Raw genomic sequence first — 23,964 nt, forward strand, 5'->3', positions numbered from 1 at the left:
TCAGGCAGCCACGGTACCTGCATTCTTCTCCATTTGGCAAATAATTATCCATTAACCTTAGTCAATTTTTAAATCAAATTCTCCGATTAGACAAGGTGGAGATTGTGACGCCACTGCCCTGCTCCCCACCTCGTTCAATCAGAATAAGCTTTGCATTCATTCAGAAAATGCTAAGTGTACTTTGAATAGTGCCAGTGCATCTTTAAGAAGGTAAATCTTGGCTTTGGCATCTTATCACTGTGATTTGGTAAAAGTAAAAATACCAATTCTGTATGCCTCAGTTATAGAGACTGAGTAAATCCCAGCATGTTGCATTTAGGCTACTTTCACACTGCCAGCGCAGGGGCATCGGCGGTAAAGCGCCGCTATTTATAGCGGCGCTTTACCGTAGTTTTTGCGGCGCTATTTGGCCGATAGTGCTTTTAACCACCGCTAGCAGGCGAAAAGGGGTTAAAACCGCCTGTTGCAGCGCTGCTTTGCCGGCGTTTTGGCGGCGCTGCCTATTGACTTCAATGGGCAGGGGCGCTTTAGGAGCGGTGTATACAATGCTCCTACAGCACCTCAAAGATGCAGCTAGCAGGACTTTTTTTTACCATCCTGCCAGCGGCACAGCTACAGTGTGAAAGCCCTCGGAGTGGAGTGGAAGGAGAGGCTTGTTCAGGGCGCTTTGCAGGCACTATTTTAGCGCTATAGCGCCTGCAAAGCACCTCAGTGTGAAAGTAGCCTTAGACTGCAATAGTGCAGGATTCTGATCTACACAGCTGTTTACAGCTACACATAAAAGAACAATACTCACTGGGTGTAGGTTTTACATATACTGGACGATCAGGTTTACGTTCTGGAACTTTAGGCTTCTTTGGATTCTTGCTATGGCCATCTGCATAGGAAAACGATAGCATATACAGAAATTAATTGTAAAAAAAATCACGGAATCAAATGGAAGTAAAAGAGTGACAAAATATAGTGAAGTGAATTGAAATAATGGATATAACAAACACAGATCTGTTACCCTTTATAAAGCTAATACATAGACAATACTTCCCATCATAACCTAATCAGTACCGTGGTCATAATAGAATTCAATTACACAACCGCACCCCCTATTGAGTATTGAGATCTGGCTACTAGACACACATTCAATATACAAATCTCTTAACCCTTGTACACACGATCTGATTGTTGGCAGGGGATAGTCTGTTGACAGACTGTTGTCTTAAAATCTGTTAGGCCTAGTACACACGAGAGGATTTATCCGCGGATAAATCCTCTCGAGGATTTCCACGGATTTTGATCCGATGGAGTGTACTCACCATCGGATCGAAATCCGCGCCGAAATCCCATCGCGATGACGTGTCGCGCCGTCGCCGCGATGATGACGCGGCGACGTGCGCGACGCTGTCATATAAGGATATCCACGCATGCGTCGAATCATTACGACGCATGCGAGGGATGGGTTCGGACGGATCGATCCGGTGAGTCTGTACAGACCACCGGATCGATCCGCTGGTTCCGATTCCAGCGGATAGATTTGTAGACATGTCTACAAATTTTTATCTGCTGGAATTCGGAAATATCCGCGGATAAATATCCGCTGGAATGTACACACCATAGAATCTATCCGCTGAAACCGATCCGCTGAGATTTTTCAGCGGATGGATTCTATCGTGTGTACGGGGCCTCAGTCTCCTTCTGACAATTGTTGTCCAACTTTCGGCCAACAAATGTTGGATGACAGGCTAGTAAATTTTCTGCATTTTCGGTATGTTATCTGATTTTCGTATGGTCAGTACAAAAGTCTGTCACACAAAAGTCGAAGGTACAAACACGCATGCTCGGAATCAATGCTCACCCAAAGGGTGGTGCTCAAGAGCTGAAATATCTCTTAGAACGTTCGTGTTTGTTGGCCGACAATTGTGTACCATTAGTATGCAAGACAAGATCCAGGCACACACCCATTGGACAAAAATCAGACACTTGGTTGGCCAACACTCGTACCACATGTACGAGGCTTTACACTCTATACAGGCATAGTACACTACATCATCCTTCATGACTTGACCTCCGACGTGGTCATATTAGTGTTCTATTACACTCTGCACCTCACTACTGGACATATTAATACAATTCTGTGAAGTTCTATATGGTACATCGCACTTCCCATCAACGGATATGACCAATGGATACATCATCATATTACAATTCTAATACATTCTTTACAGGCATAATAAACTACACCATGCTTCATGACTTGACCCCTGACGTGGTCATATCAGAATTCTATTACATTTCTTTCATAGTACTTCCACACCTTCTACCAATGGATATAACTACAGCATATTAGAAGTAGTTAAACTACTGGATAATCATCATATCAGAATTCTAATATCTGCCATACATAATGCAACTGCACATCCTATTGACCCTACTTATTAGAAACATAATTAAAATAGAATTCAACATTTTTTAATACGGATGTTGTATACAACACATCCCATCATGACCTGCCTCTGACACTCTATACTTAGTACAGTCACATTTCTTGTCACTGGATACGACAACTGGATATATCATCATAATATAATTCTATCACACTCCATAAAAGCTTAGCTCTCTACCACCACCGATCATAGCCCAAGCATTGCACATGATTATAATACATTTCTAATATACTCCATATTATACATAGTATACTACAACATCCATCACAAGTTGAACCATGGGTATGATCAAAAACTGTTCTGTAATGCCTGCTACATAGCACAATACACCTTCGAGCTAGACTGATTCATGGACATGGTTATAATATAAATCTATACTGTACCCCCAATATAACCTAACTACTGATCACGCACACCTGCTAGCATGTTACCATGTAATTTAAATGTTTAAAAACAAATAAATTGCATGTCTATGCCTTGGTGATTGACTGCATTACAAATTAGGGAGAAGATCTGAGCCTCTTGGTCACTGAAAGTTGAAGCGATCAAACTTCACCTGTTGTAGCTAATGCTAACTGCTGATTTCTGATTTGCCAAACGTTCTTACACCCTATTGTGCATTACCCTGTTAGGCCCGGATTCACATACATCGGCGCATATTTATGCCGCCGTAGTGTATCTCTTTTACGCTACGCCGGCGCAGCGCACAGAGGCAAGCACTGGATTCACAAACCACTCGCTCCCACTCGCTGTTAAAGATACGCTGGGTTTTCTCGGCGTAAGCCAGCTTAGGTGGAAGTGGGCGTGAGCCATGCTAATGAGGCGTGACCCCATGCAAATGATGGGCCAAGAGTCATAGAAGTACTGAAAATGAACGGCGCATGCGCCGTCCCGTGGCCGCATCCCAGTCGAATCACGTTGAAACAACTGCCTAAGATACGTAGAATCACTGCCTACGACGTGAACGTAACCTACGCCTAGTCATATTCACGTACAACGTAAACGACAAAAGATACGACGGCTTGTGTTCCCTGGTCCATACCTTTGCATGAGTTGCGCCTCCTATATGGGGAATAAATTTACGCCGGACGTACGGCTTACGGAAACCACGTATATTATGCGCCGGGCGCAACTACGTTCGTAAATCGGCGTATCTCCCTCATTTGCATATGTGCATAGAAAATCTATGGGAGCTGCAAATGCGCCCAGCGTAAATATGCGCCCACGATACGACGGCGTAGGAAAGTTACGTCGGTCGGATGAAGCCTATTTTTAGGCGTTTATGGGCACGGTGCATAGATACGACGGCGCATACTTAGGCTAGGTTCACATCACGATTTTAACATCCGATAAACAGACCGTTAAATCGGATGGAATCGTATCTGACAAAATCGTATGAAAATCGGACAGTCATCCGATTTAGTACGATTTAGATTGACCACAATATAAAAAAAATCGGACACGATTTTAATACAAAATCGGACACGATTTTAATACAATTTCAAATCAGGACCAAAAAACGTGGTCAAACACATTTTTTGATGCAATTTTAAATCGTATCAAATCGTATGCGGATCAAATCGGATGCACTTGGGGACCTAAATTAATGAATGGAAGTGAATGGATAAGTTTTGCCATACAGATTTGGACGATTTAAAACCGAAAATTCGTGAGAACAAGTAGGATGATAAAATCGTGGTGTGAATGCACCCTTACACTTACGCGGCGTATCTGGAGATACGTCGGCGTAAGTGCCTTGTGAATCCGGGCCTTAGTGTACAGATCAAAATGGTAAAATGTGAAAAGGTTTAAAAGCAGGACAATAATAAATCAGATGATTTCCTACAGTCATCATAATCTTCTCTCTCCAGACGGTCATTGTAATCTTCAGTTGGAGGCTCCTGATCCACACCTGTAATAGAGAATATTGACAGTCAGTATCAATTGTGTCATTTAGGAGGATACAGAACCCACTGTGTATTCTGGTAATAACAACCTACTGCTTTCAGGTTCAACAGTTAAATACATGGTTCTCCACTTCCCACCGATGTTTTAGGGACATAATAGTAGGATAACTGGTTTGCATGCCAAATTGGCTGTACAGTGAAAACACGTCTTGTTTGACTATGGTAGGAGCAATAGCCTGTGAGCCTCTACATAGAACATAGATTAATATCTATTGGTTTGATGGTCCCTTCAAAGTGCTATGGAAAAATTGTCAGCACCATATAAGTGAGAAAACATGCTAAACATATGTTTTCAACCATAAATATGCAATCCTCATATGTATGCATTTCCTTCATGAATTTGAAACATAAGAAGGCAAACACACATTGTCATTCTACAGAGCACACAATAAACATGTAACATCGGCTCAGCGGACTTAAAGACTTAAAGGGGGTTATTTACTAGGCAAATTCACGTTGCACTACAAGTGCAAACTACGGGCCAGATTCACATAGAAGAGCGGCGGCGTAACCTATCATAGATACGTTACACCGCCGCAATTTTTCATCGCAAGTGAATGATTGACCAAGCACTTGCAATGAAAACCTACGCCGGCGGCCTCCGGCGCAAGGCGGGCCAATTTAAATGGGCGTGTGCCATTTAAATTAGGCGCGCTCCCGTTTCCGAACTCCCGTCGTGCATTGCGCGCCGTGACGTCATTTTTTCTAACGGCGACGCGCGTAGCGTAATTCTGTATTCCCAAACGGCTTACGCAAACGACGTTGATTTTTAAATTTTGACGCAGGAACGACGGCCATACTTTAGACAGCAATATGCTTGCTGACTAAAGTTAGGGCACCTAAAACGACGACTAACTTTGCGACGGGAAACTAGACTAGCGGCGACGTAGCGAACGCGAAAATCCGTTGTGAATCGCCGTAACTCCTAATTTGCATACCCGACGCTGGTTTACGACCCAAACTCCCCCCAGCGGCGGCCGCGGTATTGCATCCTAAGATCCGACAGTGTAAAACAATTACACCTGTCGGATCTTCTGGCTATCTATGCGTAACTGATTCTATGAATCAGTCACATAGATAGAAACAGAGATACGACGGCGTATCAGCAGATACGCCGTCGTATCTCCACTGTGAATCTGGCCCTACAAGTGCAAAGTGCACTTGGACGTGCAGTCGCTGTAGAACCGAGGGGGACATGCAAGTGAAATAAAAAACAACATTTTAGCTTGCACATGATTGGATAATAAAATCAGCCGAGCTTCCCCTCATTTCAGATCTACCCCTCAGATTTACAGCGACTGCACTTCCAAGTGCACATTTTTAGTGCAGTTGCAAGTGCACTTTGCACTTGTAGTGCAACGTGGATTTGCCTTTAGTAAATAACCCCCAAAAGGTACAAGGAAGGTAGCAGGAGGCTGGTGCTGGCTTATCATTTGAAAACATCATTGTCATTGAGATCATTTTCCAGTTGCTCATACCTCCAGTGATTGGCTTGAGGGGTTGGGGATCTCCCATAGACATGAGATCACCAACAGGTAAGTGACATGTTATAGCTTTTTGTAATGGCCTTTTTTGGGAGGATTCTCTTTTTAAGTATTAAACAAATATGTTGTTAAATGTTAGAAGCTCTAGAGAGAAGTTGCCATTCTTTGACTTCTGAGCTAGCATGGGGACAGTGATGTCACTCTCAGAAAATATGAAAAAGCTTAATATGAGTGTCCTGCAGACTGGAAGACAAAGATAGACTGTTTTTATGTGGGGCTTTTAATATGGGTGTGATAGATTTGATTTGTGAAAGATTACTTTTGATGTTTTAAAACTTTTTTAAACTACGTAACTTCCTTTAGTGGCCAATTTAAATTCTGCATATGTTAAGTGTTAATAAAGTATATAATGTGTTAAATTGGCAATAGACAACAGGTGGCAGTGGATAAGTAGACATAAATTGACCATGTTTCTTTAAACATGCATGCTTGGAGAGTGAGAATGCATATACTGCTGACAAATAACTTACTATCATTGAAACCATGGCGGATGATGAGTTTAAGTGAATGTAAAATTTTACAAATTTTGAAGCCTCTTAGATGGCCGTGATGTTTTCATCTGCCTTTTAAATTAAGTTTGTGTGGTTGACTCCAAATTATGACAGCTGTGGAATTAGGACAAGGAGTGAAGTAGCTCAGTGACCTGAGGTTCTCTATTGGTATGTATAAATTCCTTTATTATTTTCCATACAAAGCACAAGGAACACAATCTGAGAAATTCATAAAGAAAAACAATACAGATTATATTATGTTTGCCTTTACATTTGACAATTGATGTATGAGTAACCTATGAATTTATGTATATTGATGATCGTTATTATCCATCTTGCATTCATTGTATTAATCATGTCTTTGAATATTTTGTATTGTATTGTTGTATTATTATATTTGATATGTTAGACGTTTGATCACATTATACAATTATTTATTTATTCAACATATTTTTTAAGATAATGGAATGCTTAATATGATGGTACTAATAAACATTATTTTTTTTATTTATTCTATGTATAATCAATTGTAATGGCATGCCTCATCCAAAGCCCCAATACTCTTTCTCTTTATTTTGTACACCTCCACTTTATTTATTGGGTTGGAATAAATGCTTATAGAGCGCCGAATGCGAGTTGTGAAACTCGCGTCTAAGCGCTTACCAACAAGCTTGGGGTATCCATTTTCCAGGAGCAAAAAGAAGAGACTAGGACATCTAAGTAAAAGAGGGGAACAAGCAAGAAGTAAACAGAAATATAAAAAGAAGGGAGGGGAGGGGGGGCAGGACACAAGGAGCCTATCCCTACTTCCTGACCATTGACCGCAGCCTGGGATTAAGGCAGCGTCCTGCTAAGAGCTTGGATGGCCAAGTGTCTATCTGTAGGCTTGTGAAAAAAGCAGTGTTTACTAGCCTTTACGGAAAGCCATCAAGGAGCAGGATGCTCGGAGCTGATGAGGGAGCTGGTTCCAAATAGAATACCCCAGTGTTTGGAGCCGGCGGCCACCCTTTGAAGCTAAGCGACTAGGTTGAATAATCGCTAACAGGGCGTCAGTTGAACAAAGCTCTCTGGGTGGACAGTAGTGTTGTGTCATATTCAATAAGTACATCGGGCCTAGTTGCCAGTAGGCCTGAAACACCAGACAGAGAGCCTTGAACTCGACCCGATTTGCTATCGGTAGCCAGTGTAGATCCTTAAGCACCGGGGAGATGTGATTCCGCCTTGGGCAGTTTGTGACTAATCTTGCCGCATGGTTCTGTGTGATCTGCAACCGTTTTGTCCACTTCTGTGGATGATTGACAATGCATGGCTTTGGATGGATACATAGTCATAATTCAGTCCAATAACAGCTTTTGAATACGCCCACTGCTTTGCGCTGTCAATCACAAGCAAGGCAGACCTGATGGGGAACCAGACTCAGATTGCCCATCAGTCTCTGCCCACCCAACAGGTGCAGCGGATGAGTAGGCAGAGCCTAAAGAGAAACTTGGAGACTAGTTTTCCATCAGGTCTGCCTTGTATGTGATTGACAGCACACAGGAATTGAAAGCTGTTATTGAACTGAACAGTCCATCACAAAATCTATCAGAAAATTTGAAGATTGAAGATTTTTGGCCAGTTTATACAAAAAAATTGATAATCTGTGTACTGGTGCTCTTCCAAAGTGGGAATATTTACGTGTGTACCCCCATAAATTTGGCAGTCTGAGGTAAGCTGTTAAGAAGTTCCCAGGTTAAGTGAGCTTGGATCTATGAAGCCTTTACTGGCTCGTGCAGTCTGACCATGGAAATCTTGAGACACACATGATTGTCTAAGGCTGGGCTGTGTCATGTTGGAAAAAACTGAGAAGCTCCAAGCACAGTAGTAGCTTTGAAGACTGCTTAGCTCATCAGGAAGATCCCTGCCGGTCAGCAGCAAGAGGAGGCATGCCCTCTGGTCTTTCTCTTTTTAGTTGAGAGGTAGGAAAACTAAGAAGTCGGAAGAGCTGCCAGTATTATAATTTTAATTTTTCAGAAATATGCCCCAACGAAAAGAAACACAACAGAGCCAAACATTAGTTAGGAACACATGTATAAAAAGTTATTGACACTTTCATGTGCATAGATTTGCCTCTATTTTCTCATGTTTTTTTGCCACAGTACTAAAGTTTTCCAGCAGTACAGGTAAGTCACAACCAGGAAGTAGAGGCTACATACTGTATTTATTAATTAAATATATGGGGATATTGAGTGGTGTAGAGAGGTGTGGCAGACCAGGAATTGGGAGGTAACCAGGACGATGTGAGGGGAAGAAAGGGTAACCGGTGATGCAGATTTTGTCACAGGACCCTATGGTTTATCTTGCCAGGACAAGGAGGGCCTTCTGGGCAAACTGACATGCTGTCTCACATGCTTTAGAGCAATAAGTGCTTGCCTGTAGGCAGTGGCGACAGGTCCATAAGGGGTGAAGGAGCGCCACCCCCCAAAGTAAGTTTTCCAAATAAGAAAGCTAATCATAGAACAATTTATTTTTAAATAAATAATAATGTGACTAACTTTTTTTAACATTTTAAAGCAAAAGAAATGTTAATCGTATTATCATTTATTTAAAGATGTGCACTGTGCAGGGCACCGGACTAATGGGTGTCTATTAGGTCCGTACATTTTTGATAAGCATGTGATTCGAGCCTGAGGCTCTAATTGGATTGGCTTAGGTTGTCCTACCACTTTTAATTTTAGTGAATCAATATTCACCATCGGGTCACTTCCAGTTTCCAGCTTCTCGTCCCGGGCCAATCAAGAGGCTGAAGATTTAGAACCCATAAAGAAGACTGTGTTAACATGAACTTCGGAGGGTTTTAGGGGAGCTGTGACAGCGCATCGCTGGAGGGCTCCATTTGTAGGTAAGTCTCACGGCATCCTCTGGTGAGTACGGATTTGGAGGGTGGGTTTGCACCCCCCCCAAAAATGTTTAGCACCAGCCGCCACTGCCTCTAGGCTTGTTGTGAGTCAATTAGCATTTCCATAAGGAAGCCAACAATGGTAACCTCCATATTAAAGAGGAAGTAAACTTCCTCTGTGTGACATTTAGGCTTACCTATAGGTAATGTAAACTTCTAAACGTGTATAGTTTAGGAGATATTTACATTAAATGCAGCCATTGACATCATTGGCACATGTCCTCTGAAGGAATGGCCACTGTGCCATTCATCGCAGCTCTGGCCAATCACAGAACCGGAGCCCCCGAACCTGGAAGCAAGACGGGTGAAAATGGAAGCGGCTGCAGTGCGGATATCGCGGCATTGGAACAGCTTCGTTTTAAGGTAAGTTTCAAATAATGTGCTACATTATGACTTTACCTGGCAGGAAGAAGAAAATAAAATAAAAAATTCTCAGCAGTATACAACCGCTTTAATGACCTAGATTTTATGACTCAAATAGTCAACACTAATAAAATATGATAAGTTTTGACATTCGGTATGCATACATACTTTTGAAGACAACTATACCTTTGGTACAAATTCCTTGAAGGAATGTAGGCCCTTGCTAAGTGCAGCCCATCTGTTCAAATACGTACCCTACTTACCTTCTGTAAATGTCCTAACTGGAGCCTCTTCATCCTACACATATGCACCCTGGCCCCATTTCATTTGTATGGGAACAGCTGTGCTCTGCAGAACCACTGGAGGCTACCATGAGTACAGATCCCCATAGGAATGAATGGGGCCATAGTGCACATGCACAGGCTGAGGCAGACATTTTCAGAAGTGCAGTAACTGGTAGGATTAAACAGTGAAGATCACTGGATTATTGACACAGGTGAGTATAGAACCAGGTGCACTGCACTTAGTGGGGGTAAGGGGAAGGGAGGATAGAGCCTTTATTGATAAAACCATATTGTTGATGGTTCCCAACTTTCAGCCAAGCAACTAGCTTGTTCTATTGGAGGTCAACAGAGGCAATCTCTATGTTTCTGTTAGCACAGGTTTCCTTTAAACCAGTGGTTCTTAACCTTGTTGGAGGTACTGAACCCCACCAGTTTCATATGCGCATGCACCGAACACTTCTTAATTGCAAAAATAAAATATGATTTTTCGTGTGATGGGCACAGTGGCTGCGTGTGATGGGCACAGTGGCTGCGTTTGATGGGCACAGTGGCTGCGTGTGATGGGCACAGTGGCTGCGTGTGATGGGCACAGTGGCTGCATGTGATGGGCACAGTGGTGACAATTGATGGCACAGAGGCTGCATGTGATGGCATAGTGAGGCTGCAATATATATATATTTTTTTTTTTTTGCTAGTCGGAGTTGGAGTGACGTCACGCTGCTGGAAGGGACCAAGAGACTCCTTCATAGGGGGAGTAAACAGGCTGCAGCAGACAGGAAAGGGAGCCGAGAAGTGATGGTCCTGGATGAGGAGTGCACTCAGCACACAATTTGTACAGTGCCGCTGGCCACGCTGGTGGCTGCGGCCGTGGCAGAGCTTCACCTGCGGCTGCGCCCCCCCTCCTATACGAAATGGTATTGCCCAGGGCACCCGTCCGCCCCTGCCTTGTACCGGCGGCCCTGTGTGACCTCCGCCGAACCCCCAAGACTCACTCACCGAACCCCTGGGGTTCGGTCGAACCCAGGTTAAGAACCACTGCTTTAAACTGACCATAGACATTAAATGGTGTTTGAATTATGTATGCTGAATTACATTTCTTCCAGTAAATTTTGCATTAACATGCATGCTCATATTAAAAAACATCGGCCTTTATTCAATGTAAGCACCAGCCTAACTTGTGCAGAAAAGTAGTAACCAGCTTGGAAAACCTCATTTGCAGATTTACTTTTCTAGGAGTTTAGGCAGGAGTGACTGCTCACATCTGGCCATAGATATTAATATAACTGTCCAGCCTAGCCAAATCAGCTAAATTGACAGTGATCTCATTTCTATGGGCAGCTTGGACTCTTGGATTAAAGTTGTAGCATACTAAGTTGATTCATAGTGATCCAGCATGTGTCTGAACTATACAGTACACACAGTAATGTTATACTAATTTTCGTTCTAATGTTTTCCATGTCTGGATAAATCATTAGGCAGCCAGACAGAGGGGCCTTTGTGGCTAGTTTTCTCTGTACTGTCTCCTACTCCATTAGTGGTCACATGGTGGGGTGATAGTTGCATGAATCAAGGAAAACTCACTTACCAGGCCGAGGTCTGCGATCCTCTCTGTCCGGTTCCTCAGGTTCTGGAAGTGACTCCACATATCCTCCTGGAACACAAAATATGAATGTCGCTTAAACATTAACCATTGATAGAAATATTAGAATGATCAAAGCGCAACAAGAAACCAACTGTCCTTGTTCTAACCAATTTAAACTGGAAAATAATAAATCTGATTGGCTGGTTTCTGCTAACTTCACATCATACTTTTTTTGGTTTATGAAATATTTTTGAAATGACCTGACTGAAAGTGTATCTAAACACGAGCCCAACAGTGTAATATAATTGCAGCTTACCAGTCCATAGATGTGGTGACTGCATCAGTTTTTGTTTTTCTTTCCCCCTTTTTTTTTTCAAATTTTTACCAGTATCCAGTTACACATTTTCACAAGTTACACAAAGTGCAGTAACGCATACCGTATATACTGTATCAACCAGATTTTAGAATGCAGTTGTCAAATGACTAAAAGTCTATACATTGCAATTGCTCTTCACTGCTTTATAAAATATAACCTTGTGTTCTATATTTTTTATGTCAACGTCAAGCCATAGCACCATGCGGGAAACACATGTTGGATACCACCAGTGTCTGGAGCTCTTCAAGAGGGCCAAAATGTGACCACACACACACACACTGCAAAGGTAAGTATACATCTTCAGTGACAGGGTCAGGTAAAGGCCTGTGTCCATGGGAATTGAGCTTTGATTAATCACTTTGACATCAGTTTGAGACACTTCTGAGATCGTTAAGCCCAGGTTCACACTATAGCAATCTCAGACATTGCATGTGATGCGCAGCTGCACCGCAGGTGCCGATTACATGCAATGTCTGTGTGATGCGAGTTCAGCCATACAGTTGTATGGCTGAACTCGCATTGGATTCACACTGGAATCAGATTGGAGTCGGATTGGAATTACACTGAATTGGATTGCATGGGTGTTCTCACCCATGCGATCCGATTGCTGTCCGAATCCACAGTGCACACTGCTATCTGTGAACCGATCTGGGGGGTGTCATTAACATTGTATTGACACCTGCAGCGTTTTGCAGAGGCCAGTGTGAACTGCCTGCAGGAGAGATGCGATGTGGAAACCGGCGCTGTAATCGCTCTGGTTCCCGCATCGCTTCAGTGTGAATAGGCTCAGGGTTCATTGACAAGTGCATTTAATCTGCAGTAGACCTCCTTCTGACCAGTGTTTGACTTGTATAGGAATGCAAATTTGTATAGGAACTTCATTCAGTATTAAGCTGAGGTAAGAAGTGTGTATCAACTGGATAACAGCCGGGGCCTACTTCAACTGGCTAAGGGCTGCAAAGAAGTGAGAGGGCCTCATATGGTCCACAAAAAACACTGTTCTGACATGTCTGATATAGCAGAATTTGGGACACACATGGACACCATACATCCTCCACAAGCTATAAATAATGTTGAATTGTTCTGCTCCACTTCTTTTAGCACAGGAGATCTGCTTTGGTGTTTCAGATGCATAAATATTGAGGAATGAGACATTTCCTGTCTGTTCTCCCTGTATTAAATCCAGGCCTCGCTCCTTCTACTTCCAAAACACCCACTTAATGGCCAAGTTCACATTTACCAGAAAATAACCTATGCAGTCAAGGGGCCCCAGTAGGTATTAAACACTGTGGAGATTTGTAAAATGTTACTGTCATACTCATAGGCTATTTGGGCCCCCCAGAAATCTGACTGAAAAAGTACTGCCTTGTGGTGCAACGAATCTGGAAGCTCCCCAGATAGGGATGGTGTGACCGGTCGGAGGTATATATCTCCCCGCCCCCCCCTTTTTTTTCTCTCCCCTCTACCCTATCCCCTCCTCCTTTCCCTCTCTTTTTCCTTTCTGTTTCTATTGCTATATTTTTTATCACATTTCTAAGGTTGTTATGACCCTGGGGTCAGTTCAGTTTTGTTCGTTCTTCTATACACAAAACGGTGCTTGCCGTGAAAAAATTGGTCATGCGGGATAAGGAACCTCCGTAATCCTCTGTAGATAGGTGCTAATCCCTACAGATAGAGGACCTTCTTTAAAAAACTATGATGTCTGTATCATTGATTATGTTTTGGGGGAGCCCATTGATACTTTTATGCATTGGGATTGTTTCTGTATTTCCGCATGTTCGTCCTTCTTAAATAAAGAATAGAAAATAAAAAAAGTACTGCCTTGTTGGAAAACATTGGTTTTTACTCTTGTAATGCTGAAACTGAGCGTCCAACAGTTTTCACATTCTAGCAACAAAATAGGACATGTTGGTTTCTAACTGTTTTTCAGCCAGGTTTCTGGGGGCCCAAATGCCCTAGAGCAGGCATGTCCAAAGTCTGGCCTGTGGGCCAAATGCGGCCCTTGTTCCAGTTTAATGCGGCCCCACTGGTAATTTGGATATATATATCTTTTGTGGCCCCCAATGAATCCCTGAGAGCCGCCGGGGGATATACCATATTTATCGTTCAGGGAGGGGGCCGGACGAGTCCTGTCAGATTACATACAGGTGAATCTCCTGTATACTCAGCAGCATTTGTAATAGGAAGTCCCATCTCCTGGCCTGGCATTGGACGACTGTTCTGTCATAGGAGGCAGGACTTTATATTAAAGAGGCCGCCGAGCAAACAGGAGATTCCCCTGTATGTAATCTGTTTGCGCTCGTCCCGCCCTCCTCCCTGTCCCCTCTGAGGCTGCAGATGTGCATGGATCAGTCTGCACTCATGGCACGGGTGAGGCTGCACTCATGGCATGGGTGAGGCTGCACTCATGGGCAGTGACCCTTATTTTGCTTCACAGTTCTTTATTTTATTTCACCACACACAGCCACAAAGGCAAGAGAATTCTTGTTGGGCAGCGTATTTGGTAATTTGCATTTCATTTTAATGGTTCAAGGAATGTCAGGCAAAATGGTCGGCCCTCACGCATGTTCACTTCATCAAATTTGGCCCTCTTTGAAAAAAGTTTGGACACCCCTGCCCTAGAGGTATTACATTGCACTAATAAACGCATGGGCAAATCTCCCAATGCAACTCTTGTATTTTAACAGCCAGCCCAGCCAATTATCAAAATACCGGAATGGCGGCTGCATCTGAATAAAAGGCATTTTGACTGAAATAGCCCCCCCCCCCCCCCCCCCCAACACAGTCCTACCGCACCTGGTGTGAACAGACCCTCAGAAAGCATTGAAGCCAGAGGACCAGCATGACAGCCAAACATTTGGACAACAAATTTTCAGAAGGTCAGGAATCACCAAATACAGTTAATTTCCATTAAGATAAATTACCTCAACTGAACTCCAGGAATAAATAGCACAGTCTCATGTAATGCTTATTTTTACATTATTCCATTATTCTATAAAATATAGAGATATGTAGATTAGCCAATAGAGGGAAGTATCCGAGACTAAGTGCAATTACAGGCCCTGTGTTTTAGGCCCATGTAATAGGAGTAATACTAGTATACTAGCTTCAGATTTCCTTGGCACATGTATTGCTGAGAAAAAATGGATTGCAGTAAATCGGCAGATCAACTTGTGTACAACCGGCCTGCCCATACATGGATTCAAATTTGACTGTTCCCTACTGAACCAGCTGGATTTTAATCCGTGTATGACCACCTTAATATATTGATGGCTGCCCCCATGTAAATGTACATATTTGGCAAATTATACTAAGAAGCAAGGTTATGAAAACCCCACATGTTTATCAGATTATGTTCATCAAGCTGATTTACTCTTATCAAATGCTGAGGAGGAAATCAGTCAAATATTTATTTTAAAATGCGTTCAAATGTATATTAGTCAAATTTTTGGTCTTTTTGTGTACCCAGTGGTACACTAAGATATTTTTCTATACAGAATCTGAGTTTACATGTTTGGCCCTTAAACTTAGAGACAAATTTTTGCACATCCAACACCGACAATGACCTAGGGTAGCAGGCCTGCCCGGGGCTGCACACCACCACCCACATGTCATATTGCTGAATATAACACATCGTCATACATAATAAAACTTCCAGACTGCCGCCTGAAAGAGCAATCCAGCCAGGTATTGTTGCTGTCCAGCACAATTAGCACATATTTGTTGGTGGAATATCATACTCAAAGTTCACAAACTTGGTTCCGTACACTTGAAACCAAGTTGCTTACAGAGCACTGTGACCATACGTTTGCTCTTCTAGTAATTTCTTCTGGATGTAGTGGCAGAGTTGGTAAACTGTCTCTTTTGCCCTCTCTGCATTCAGTCTTAATCTGCATTCTGTTTCTGTGACAGCCTTTCCCAACCGGGGTGCTGTCTGGATTCGTCAGGGGATCAATGAATAGGTTGCACGAAGTGCATCCTAAAACCCCTCATGGACTTTGGAGGCAGAAAGAAAATTAACACACGTATAAAAGGTATAGAATTTTATTAGAAAACTTGGAATAAAAAAGGGAAAAATATCCCTATAAAATGACATAGTCACAAAAACACGTATAGTATAGTCCTTCCTCAGGGAGTGGGGTATATTTGCTTTGGAAAGTAGGTAATATACCCCATACCCTGAGGAAGGACTATACGTCCAAAACATGTTGGTTTGACCACTAATATTCACCTGGGCTGACCTGAAGTTGCTTATAGGCAGTTCTATGGATGGTTAAGATGGTTAAGGGTACGTGTTTTTGTGAGTATGTAATTTTATAGGGATACTTTTTCCTTTTTTATTCCAAGTTTTATAATAAAATTCTATACCTTTTATACATGTGTTCATTTTCTCTCTGCCTCCAAAGTCCATGAGGGGTTTTGGGATGCACTTTGTGCAACCTATTCATTGATGTTCTAATTTGGATGTTGGCATATCACAATGCACCCACCCTCAGTCTGTTCGGATTCGTCAAGGGTGCCACCGCATCACAGCTGAGAAAGGCTGGGTTATAGAGCGGAGGCAACCCACTCATACCCAACAGGTTTTGTAGTCTCACCTTCACAGTACTCATTATATTGCCTTACAATGGCCTTAGCCTTGGATATGTGTGCAGGTTTAGCTTCTATTCTAGGATGTCGTCAACACAACCAGTAGTGCCAGCTGGCACAACATATATACGGTCTGTGGCCTGCACACAAATATGTGGCCCGAAGAGAAAACAGCCTATTATGGTAAGGCAGCCTACAGTTAATGATTTGGGACTACATAGTGGCATTATTGTAGCAACTCTAGCAACTAATTTATTTCCTATTCTTTTCCTATTTTTAACAAAGGTGTGGTATAATTATGACAGTTTTTTTTATCACTGTGTTAATACCTCATTCATCATTTTTTTTACTATGACTATTATCAGCAATGACAGTGGTTGAACTCGTCATTCATACAAAATGTATACAAAATAAATACATCACATACGTTAATACAAACAATAGCCGAAACGGTAAAAAATAAAATAATAAAACAAGAAAGAGTGATTGATATCACTCACATTTTGTGATGATGGTTTAAATTTTTACCAGAATACCATGCAATGAATGCAAGGTGGAGAGGTGGGGTGGTGAAAGGTGATGTCATGCTCTCCATCTCGTCTAATCAGAGAATGGTTTGCATTCCTTGAGAAAATGCAAAGCATTCTCTATGTGACGCCCATGTTGGGGCCCAATCTCCTGTGTTCAGGATGCAGCAGGGCAGCAAATCAGCACAGGACCAGGAAGCAAGTGGAGATTAATGTGTCTACTTCAGTGATTTCCAGTGAGTTCCATGTCCTTTCCGCCCTAACAGTAAAAAAAAAAAAACCCTTACGCAGTTTAAGATAGAACTGTTTTTCTTCCAGCTTCATTGTGTGCTTTGTCTTTTTAGTGACCTAAGATTACAATATTCCCTCCCAAAACTAGAGTCACCATTTAAGGATTTGTATATTACTTTCATGTTTCCTCCTTAACATCTCTTCTCCAAGGGAAATAAGTCTAAAGTTTGTAGTCATTCCTTATAGCTGGAGTCCTCCAGCCCCCTTATTAGCTTTGTTGCCCTTCTCTGGACTCTCTCCGGTTCAAGGGCATCCTTTCCTGAGAATTGGTGACCAGAACTGGACAGCCTAATGAAGATGTGGCCAAATCAGACTTTTGTAAAGTGGTAGATTTATAGTTTTTGTTCTGGAGTAAATACTCTTTTTATTGCATGCCAGTAGTCTGCTGGCCTTGCTTGCTGCAGCTTAGAATTGCATGCTTTTGCTGCGTACAGGGTATGTCATCGATTAGGATCCACAGATCCTTTTCCATCCTTGATTCCCCCTAGCCAGTAACTTGCATGCATATTTTTAGCTTCTCCACTGAACCTCATCTGCCATATAGCTGCCCATCCCTCTATTTTAATTAAGTCCTCTTGTAAAGTTGTTGTATCCTCTTGTGAAGTTATTGCCCTGCTTAGCTTTGTATCATCGGCAAACACTGAGATTGAACTATTTATTTCCGAATCCAACCACTATATCATTTATGAACAAGTTAAACATAATTGGTCCCAGGACCATAAATCATTTTAAAATATACAGTAAATTATTAGCAAGTAATTTCTTGGAGATCAGGTTTGATAATAAAATTAAGATTGGCTAATATTCAGCGGTAACATAAAGTTATGTAAAGAGTGTTAATGAGAAAGTTCGTAAGTAAGAGAAGGACTACATTTTTAAATTTATCTGAGAAAAGTCCACTATAAATGATTCTCTAGTATTTTTTAATAAATGAGTATTTGTTCAATTTAAAGGGAACCTATGACCATCCTATGAACATTTACATGTTTGCATATCCTTAATAATCTTAAATTTTAAGACAAACACTAACAGACTTTTCAGGCTGCAGGCACTGTGAAGCAATTAATCCTAACTTCACAGCAGAGACACTGAAGTCATCCAAATTATTCTCTCAGCAGCTCTGCCCCCTTATCCCAGTAACTCTGCTTGCCCTCTTCCTATAGCCCAGCATTGACTAACCTGGTGTGTTTATCCTGCTCCTTAGTGCTTCCCTTCCAGTAGTGACTCAGAAAGTTTGTTTACTCTGTTCCATTATTGACTCATTATCAGCCTTTTCATTTCTAATCTAAGCAGGAGCTCTGGGAATGGGGAGCAAGGTAAGATGACTTGCCAGTTAAAGGGCATTCATTTTTCTGCTGTGAACTTTGAAGATAAACTGCTGCACAGTGACTGCAACTACAGAGGTCGATGTGAGCTTTAAAGCTTGTTTAAAAGTTTGGAAACGACAATCCCCACCCTCCCAATTACAGTCAGATTGCAGGATAGACTAGAAATGCACAACAAGGTCTGGGAGGAGTGGCAGTGGCGAGAGGATCCGCCCTGAGCTGATGGTCGAGTTTACCTACCTCACCCCCCATATCTTTCTCTTATCTGCAGTTTCCTTTCTCTTTCTCTAATTATTTTCTCTCTGTTTTTTTTTTTTTTTTTTTTAATTTATTCTCTCTCTGTCTTGGATTTTGTTGTGGTTTATAGCAGACCCTATTTGATGCCTAGCAGTTTCTATGTGATATCAGCAGGGACTCCCTGCTGTCTGTTTTATGGTTTACTGTTCCTTGATATACACTGGCTCTACTGCTATGTTGATGTTTCTGTATCACAGTGTCAACTTACGATTAATAAAAATTGTTGTTTGAAAAAAAAAAAGCTTGTTATTACTTGAATGTCCATGGCCAGGCCACATGTTCACTGTACACATGTTTACTTTAAACAACCAAATTAATTGAATAGAAGTAACCTAAGGCCCGTGTCACATTAATCATCCTGTCAGTGGCAAGAAATTGCCAGTGACAGAATTGCTAAAATGAGCAGTGAAAACATTTGCTTGCATGCTTGCACGTTTCTCTCAATTGCCAGCTAAAGTCATAATTATCTCACTGACAAAAATGCTGCGGAATCTATTTCACTTCCCCGCTGTTGTTACAGACAGACTGGATAGTGCACCCTCTGTGCTATCTGCAAGTTTGGAGAGAATGGGAACCCTAAAAAGGGCAGAGTTACAGCCAGTCTTGGCAAACACCACTAGATTGCTACAGAGCACCCTGCAGAGAGTGATGGACTCTCCTGGCCATAGGACAAAGTTTCGGCCCTTTGATATATCTGCACAGATGGCAGCTGAGCAAAGATAGAATGTGGTACAAAGTCAACAGGCAATTTCAGTAAGGAGTGCAGGTAGGAAGTGAACAAGCATAGTCAAAATACAAGCCAAAGTCAGAAGAAAATGAACCTATTGCTCAGATGACTGGAGTTGGCCTAAGCACAGCTAAAAATTGAGGTTAATTGAAAGTCTGGGCAGGGCTCAGGATTCAGCATCTCCTATACCTCCTAGTCCTGTGAACCAACAAAGTAAGAAAAGAAAAGTTGGTAGAACCACGAGAAGCAGATTGATTTTTGCTCTTGATCTGTGACAGCCTAGTGATTCTGCCCCTGGCAGATTTTTGCCAGCATCAGGAAAACTAGTGGTCCATTAATAAATAGTTTGCCCTAAAATTAGTTTTATCTAATTATCTGGAAATTGCTCTCTGGACATTTTCATCTCATTAGGATGCTGGCAGTATAAATTAGGCTTTACATTATGACACAACTCTTTATTGTTTTATTACAGCTAGACTGTCAAGCCGTATTTTATAAGAAAATGGAGACCCATAAAGCTTGCTCTGGCTGAAAGTATGGCACTTTTTGTTGGCTATGTTTTTATGAAGTGCATGCATTTGTTATATGTATTTTACTATTTTAAAAGATTAATAGTTTCCAAATGCATGTGTTAGAAGAGCAGCAATTATCCAATTTTCAACCAGCAGGAGTTCCATAAATGCTTCTCCATTACCCTTTGCAGCAGCTGCAGATCATGGCCATATACTACAGCCTGGTGAGACTATACCACTGTTAACCTAAATTGTTTGTTAACCTCAACAATAAATGTTTTTTTTTTTTGGTCTGTTAAATATACAATTAAAAGTGTTTTTATATCTGTTTGAAAAGTTCAAATAAATACCTGTTGACCCTCTCAAAAATCTTTATCATCTGATACATTTCTCTGCTCTTTGCTTGTTTTTCCTTCATATCAGTTACATTCTTTACAGCTATCTCTGTGTACTAAAAAACACATCCCCCTATGTTATGGAGAAAGAAGAGGAGAGGAGAAGGTGTTCTGTAGTCCCGTGACAATGCTGCTTCTTCATGGATACAGTATTATATGCAATGACACGCAGGATCAACAGGTGGACAAAAAAAAAGGAAAAAAATTAAAAGAAAACGAATGCAATGCCGCCACTACATTCAAGGACTGGAAAGCTGCAGTATATTACATTTTTGGTTTTGCGTTTAATACACTTTAATATCAAGATATACCTGGACCTTATTAAATAACATTAAGACCTTGTTTACACAGGAAGTGGGTGGGCACTGGAGCGGTAAACTGAGCAGGGACCAGAGTGGTCGATCAGCAGATATCACACATGATGTACAGAAAGGGAGTAATACAGCAGGAATGTAAATGAAGACCGGAGCAAGGACCAAGCATCAAGATGAGCAGTAGGGGATCAGATCAGCAGAAAAGAGGACCAGCAGGATATCAGCAAAGTGGAAGATCAGCAGGAGATCAGCAGAGCGGTGGATCTGCAGGAGATCAGCAGAACAGACGATCAGTAGAAGATCAGGAGAGCAGAGTTTAATCAGAATGGAGGATCAGCAGAGAAGGGGGTAGTGTGGGCAATTACTAATAATCAGGGGTTACTACTGAGCAGGGGGATTCTACTACTGTGTGGGGGGAATGTACTACTAAGCAGGTGGGGTTGGGTGTGTTTTGAGAATATACTACTGAGTGGGAAGGGTGGGTTTGGGAATGTAATCTTGAGCAGGTGGGGTACTAATTAACAAGGACTGTAAGGGGTAGTTAATGTACTAATGTACTACTGAGAGGGTGGGGTACTATGGGGAAGGGGGGGTGTACTACTAAGTGGGGTTGGGGGGTTATAGGGGAGATACCACTGAGTTGGGAAAGTGGGGGGTCTACAGGGGGTATTCCTCAAATCTGGTGACTTATTCATAATCACTTCGCATTTGACATAACTTCCACTTTAAAACAAATAGAAAATCAACAAACACAGGGCATTTGCCAAGCTTCATTAATGCTTCAAAAATGCATGAAAAACACATCAAAATACATGTTAAAGTTATAGCCTTAATGCGTGCTACTAATCAATACAAGTGTTGATCAATACAAGCCCCAAAAGGAGAGTTACACCTTATATAGAATCTATCTCCTAGTAATGGAAGTATTTCAAAAGCCACACACTTTACCTTCACCCCATACATCTTCTCCCGTATGTGTTTTTGAGTCAGTCACTGAGGGCTTCCTGTACCCGTCCTCTTCTTCAGTGACGTGAGGTCTTTTGTATCTATCTTGTCCAGTAATGTCAGGTGTCCTATACTTATTCTCAATTTCCTTAGCCACATGTGGTGTTCTATACTTATCTTCTGCTCCTGTGACCCCTGGTATTTTGTACCTGTCATAATCATAATCCTCTGGTATTTGAGGTTCTTTGTATCCATCTTCTTCTTCCACCACTGATACATGAGGCCTTCTATTTCTCACATCTTCCTCTTCCCCGGTAATGTGGGGTTTTTTATATGTCTCCTCCTTTTCTCTCCCTGTGACTTGCGGCCTTCTATAACTATCTTCATAGTCATCAGGAATTTCAGGTCTACTATATCTTCTGTCCTCCTCTTCTTCTTCTTCAGTTTTGGTTGCTGTGTGCCTTTCTTCCTCCACAATAACTTTTGGCTTACTGTATCTGTCCTGTTCTGGACGTTGATCCTGTTTCTTTTCTGATGGCTTTTTTGTAGGTTTTAGTGGCTTTTCTTTGGGCTTTTTGGTTGGTTTTGGTTTCTTTTCCTTTGGCTTTTTGGTTGGTTTTGGAGTCTTTTCTTTTTTGGGAGGCTTTTCTTTGGGTTTTTTAGTTGGTTTAGGTGCTTTCTCTTTCTTTTCTTTCTTTGCTTTTTCATTAGCTCTCCCAGGTTGTCCTGTATATGGAAAAAAATAATAATATCAAGATCATCACAAACTGGAAAGGTCATCCAAATTCAACTCTTAGGACGATCTAAGTTCATAAGTTTATAAGCTTACATGTAGAATATCAAGGTTCACTAAGAAATCATGGAACAAAGTAGTGGAAAAAAAAGAAGTCACCTAATCTTTAGCAGTAAATATGCTAAATTGTTGTTATGATACCATAGTACTTCTACTTCTATATAACACTTTCTAGTAACACTATATAAAAGCAAAAGAGAAGGCCTTCAAAAAAATACAAGGCTGAGGGTTCATCATCAGCATTCCAACTTTAAAAAGTATGCAGTAAGCAATGTAAGGGAGCAATCAGGGCGGCTAAGATAGAACACGAAAGACACATAGCGGAGGAGAGTAAAAAAAATCCCAAGAATTTCTTTAAGTATATAAATAGTAAAAAAGGAGGTCAAATCATATTGGCCCCATAAAGAATGATGAAGGGAATCTGGTTATATAGGATAGAGAGATGGCGAAGGTTTTGAATTTATTTGTCTCCTCAGTCTTCCCGAGGGAAACGGGGGGGGGCTTCAGTAACCAAAACTGCAATGTTCATCCTCATGACACGTCACAGGAAGCATCCTCATGGCTAGCAGAGAATAGAATTAGGAATAGGCTTGAAAAACGTAATATTAATAAGTCACCGGGATCAGATGGCTTGCACTCGAGGGTCCTTAAAGCGGAGCTCCACCCTAAAGTGGAACTCCCACTGATCGGAACCCTCCCCCCCTCCGGTGTCACATTTGACACCTTTCAGGGGGAGGGGGGTGCAGATAGCTGTCTAAAGACAGGTATTTGCACCCACTTCCAGCCACACAGTCTCGGGTAAACTGCGGGCATGACGTCACCTCCCGCCCCCCCGTCCCCCCCCGTTGTGTTCTGGGAACACTCGCCTCCCAGAACACAGCGGGAGCCAATCAGCAGGTGTAGCGCGACTCGCGCATGTGCTGTAGGGAACCAGGCAGTGAAGCCGGAACGCCTCACTTCCTGGTTCCCTCACCGAGGATGGCGGGGGGCAGCAGAGTGAGGAGCGATCGCTCGTTCTCTGCTGCGGACGGCGCTGGACTACAGGACAGGTAAGTGTGCCGATATTAAAAGTCAGCAGCTGCAGTATTTGTAGCTGCTGGCTTTTAATTTTTTTCAGCGGACATCCGCTTTAAGGATTGTTCCCAATTTTTACGAGCAGTCTACTGTCTGGTATGGTACCATACCAGCTGATTGGAGATAAGCCAATGTAGCACCGATATTTAAAATAGGAGCAAGATATATCCCTGGGAATTACAGACCAGTTA

The 23,964-nt window shown here is 42.1% G+C and overlaps 1 protein-coding gene across 1 annotated transcript in view; it reads right to left on the bottom strand.

Moving 5' to 3' along the window:
- AEBP1 (AE binding protein 1) overlaps window positions 1-23,964 on the bottom strand; it is an 81,720-nt gene that overhangs the window by 38,430 nt on the left and 19,326 nt on the right. Inside the window, exons 3-6 of the mRNA XM_040346048.1 lie at window positions 21,910-22,632; window positions 11,611-11,676; window positions 4,285-4,350; window positions 797-877 (exon numbers count right to left, since the gene is read on the bottom strand). Of these exons, the coding sequence (XP_040201982.1) occupies window positions 797-877; window positions 4,285-4,350; window positions 11,611-11,676; window positions 21,910-22,632 (936 nt within the window). The remainder of the gene's footprint in view (window positions 1-796; window positions 878-4,284; window positions 4,351-11,610; window positions 11,677-21,909; window positions 22,633-23,964) is intronic.

Source organism: Rana temporaria, chromosome 3, assembly GCF_905171775.1.
Source record: "Rana temporaria chromosome 3, aRanTem1.1, whole genome shotgun sequence".
NCBI classification, from domain to species: Eukaryota; Metazoa; Chordata; class Amphibia; order Anura; family Ranidae; genus Rana; species Rana temporaria.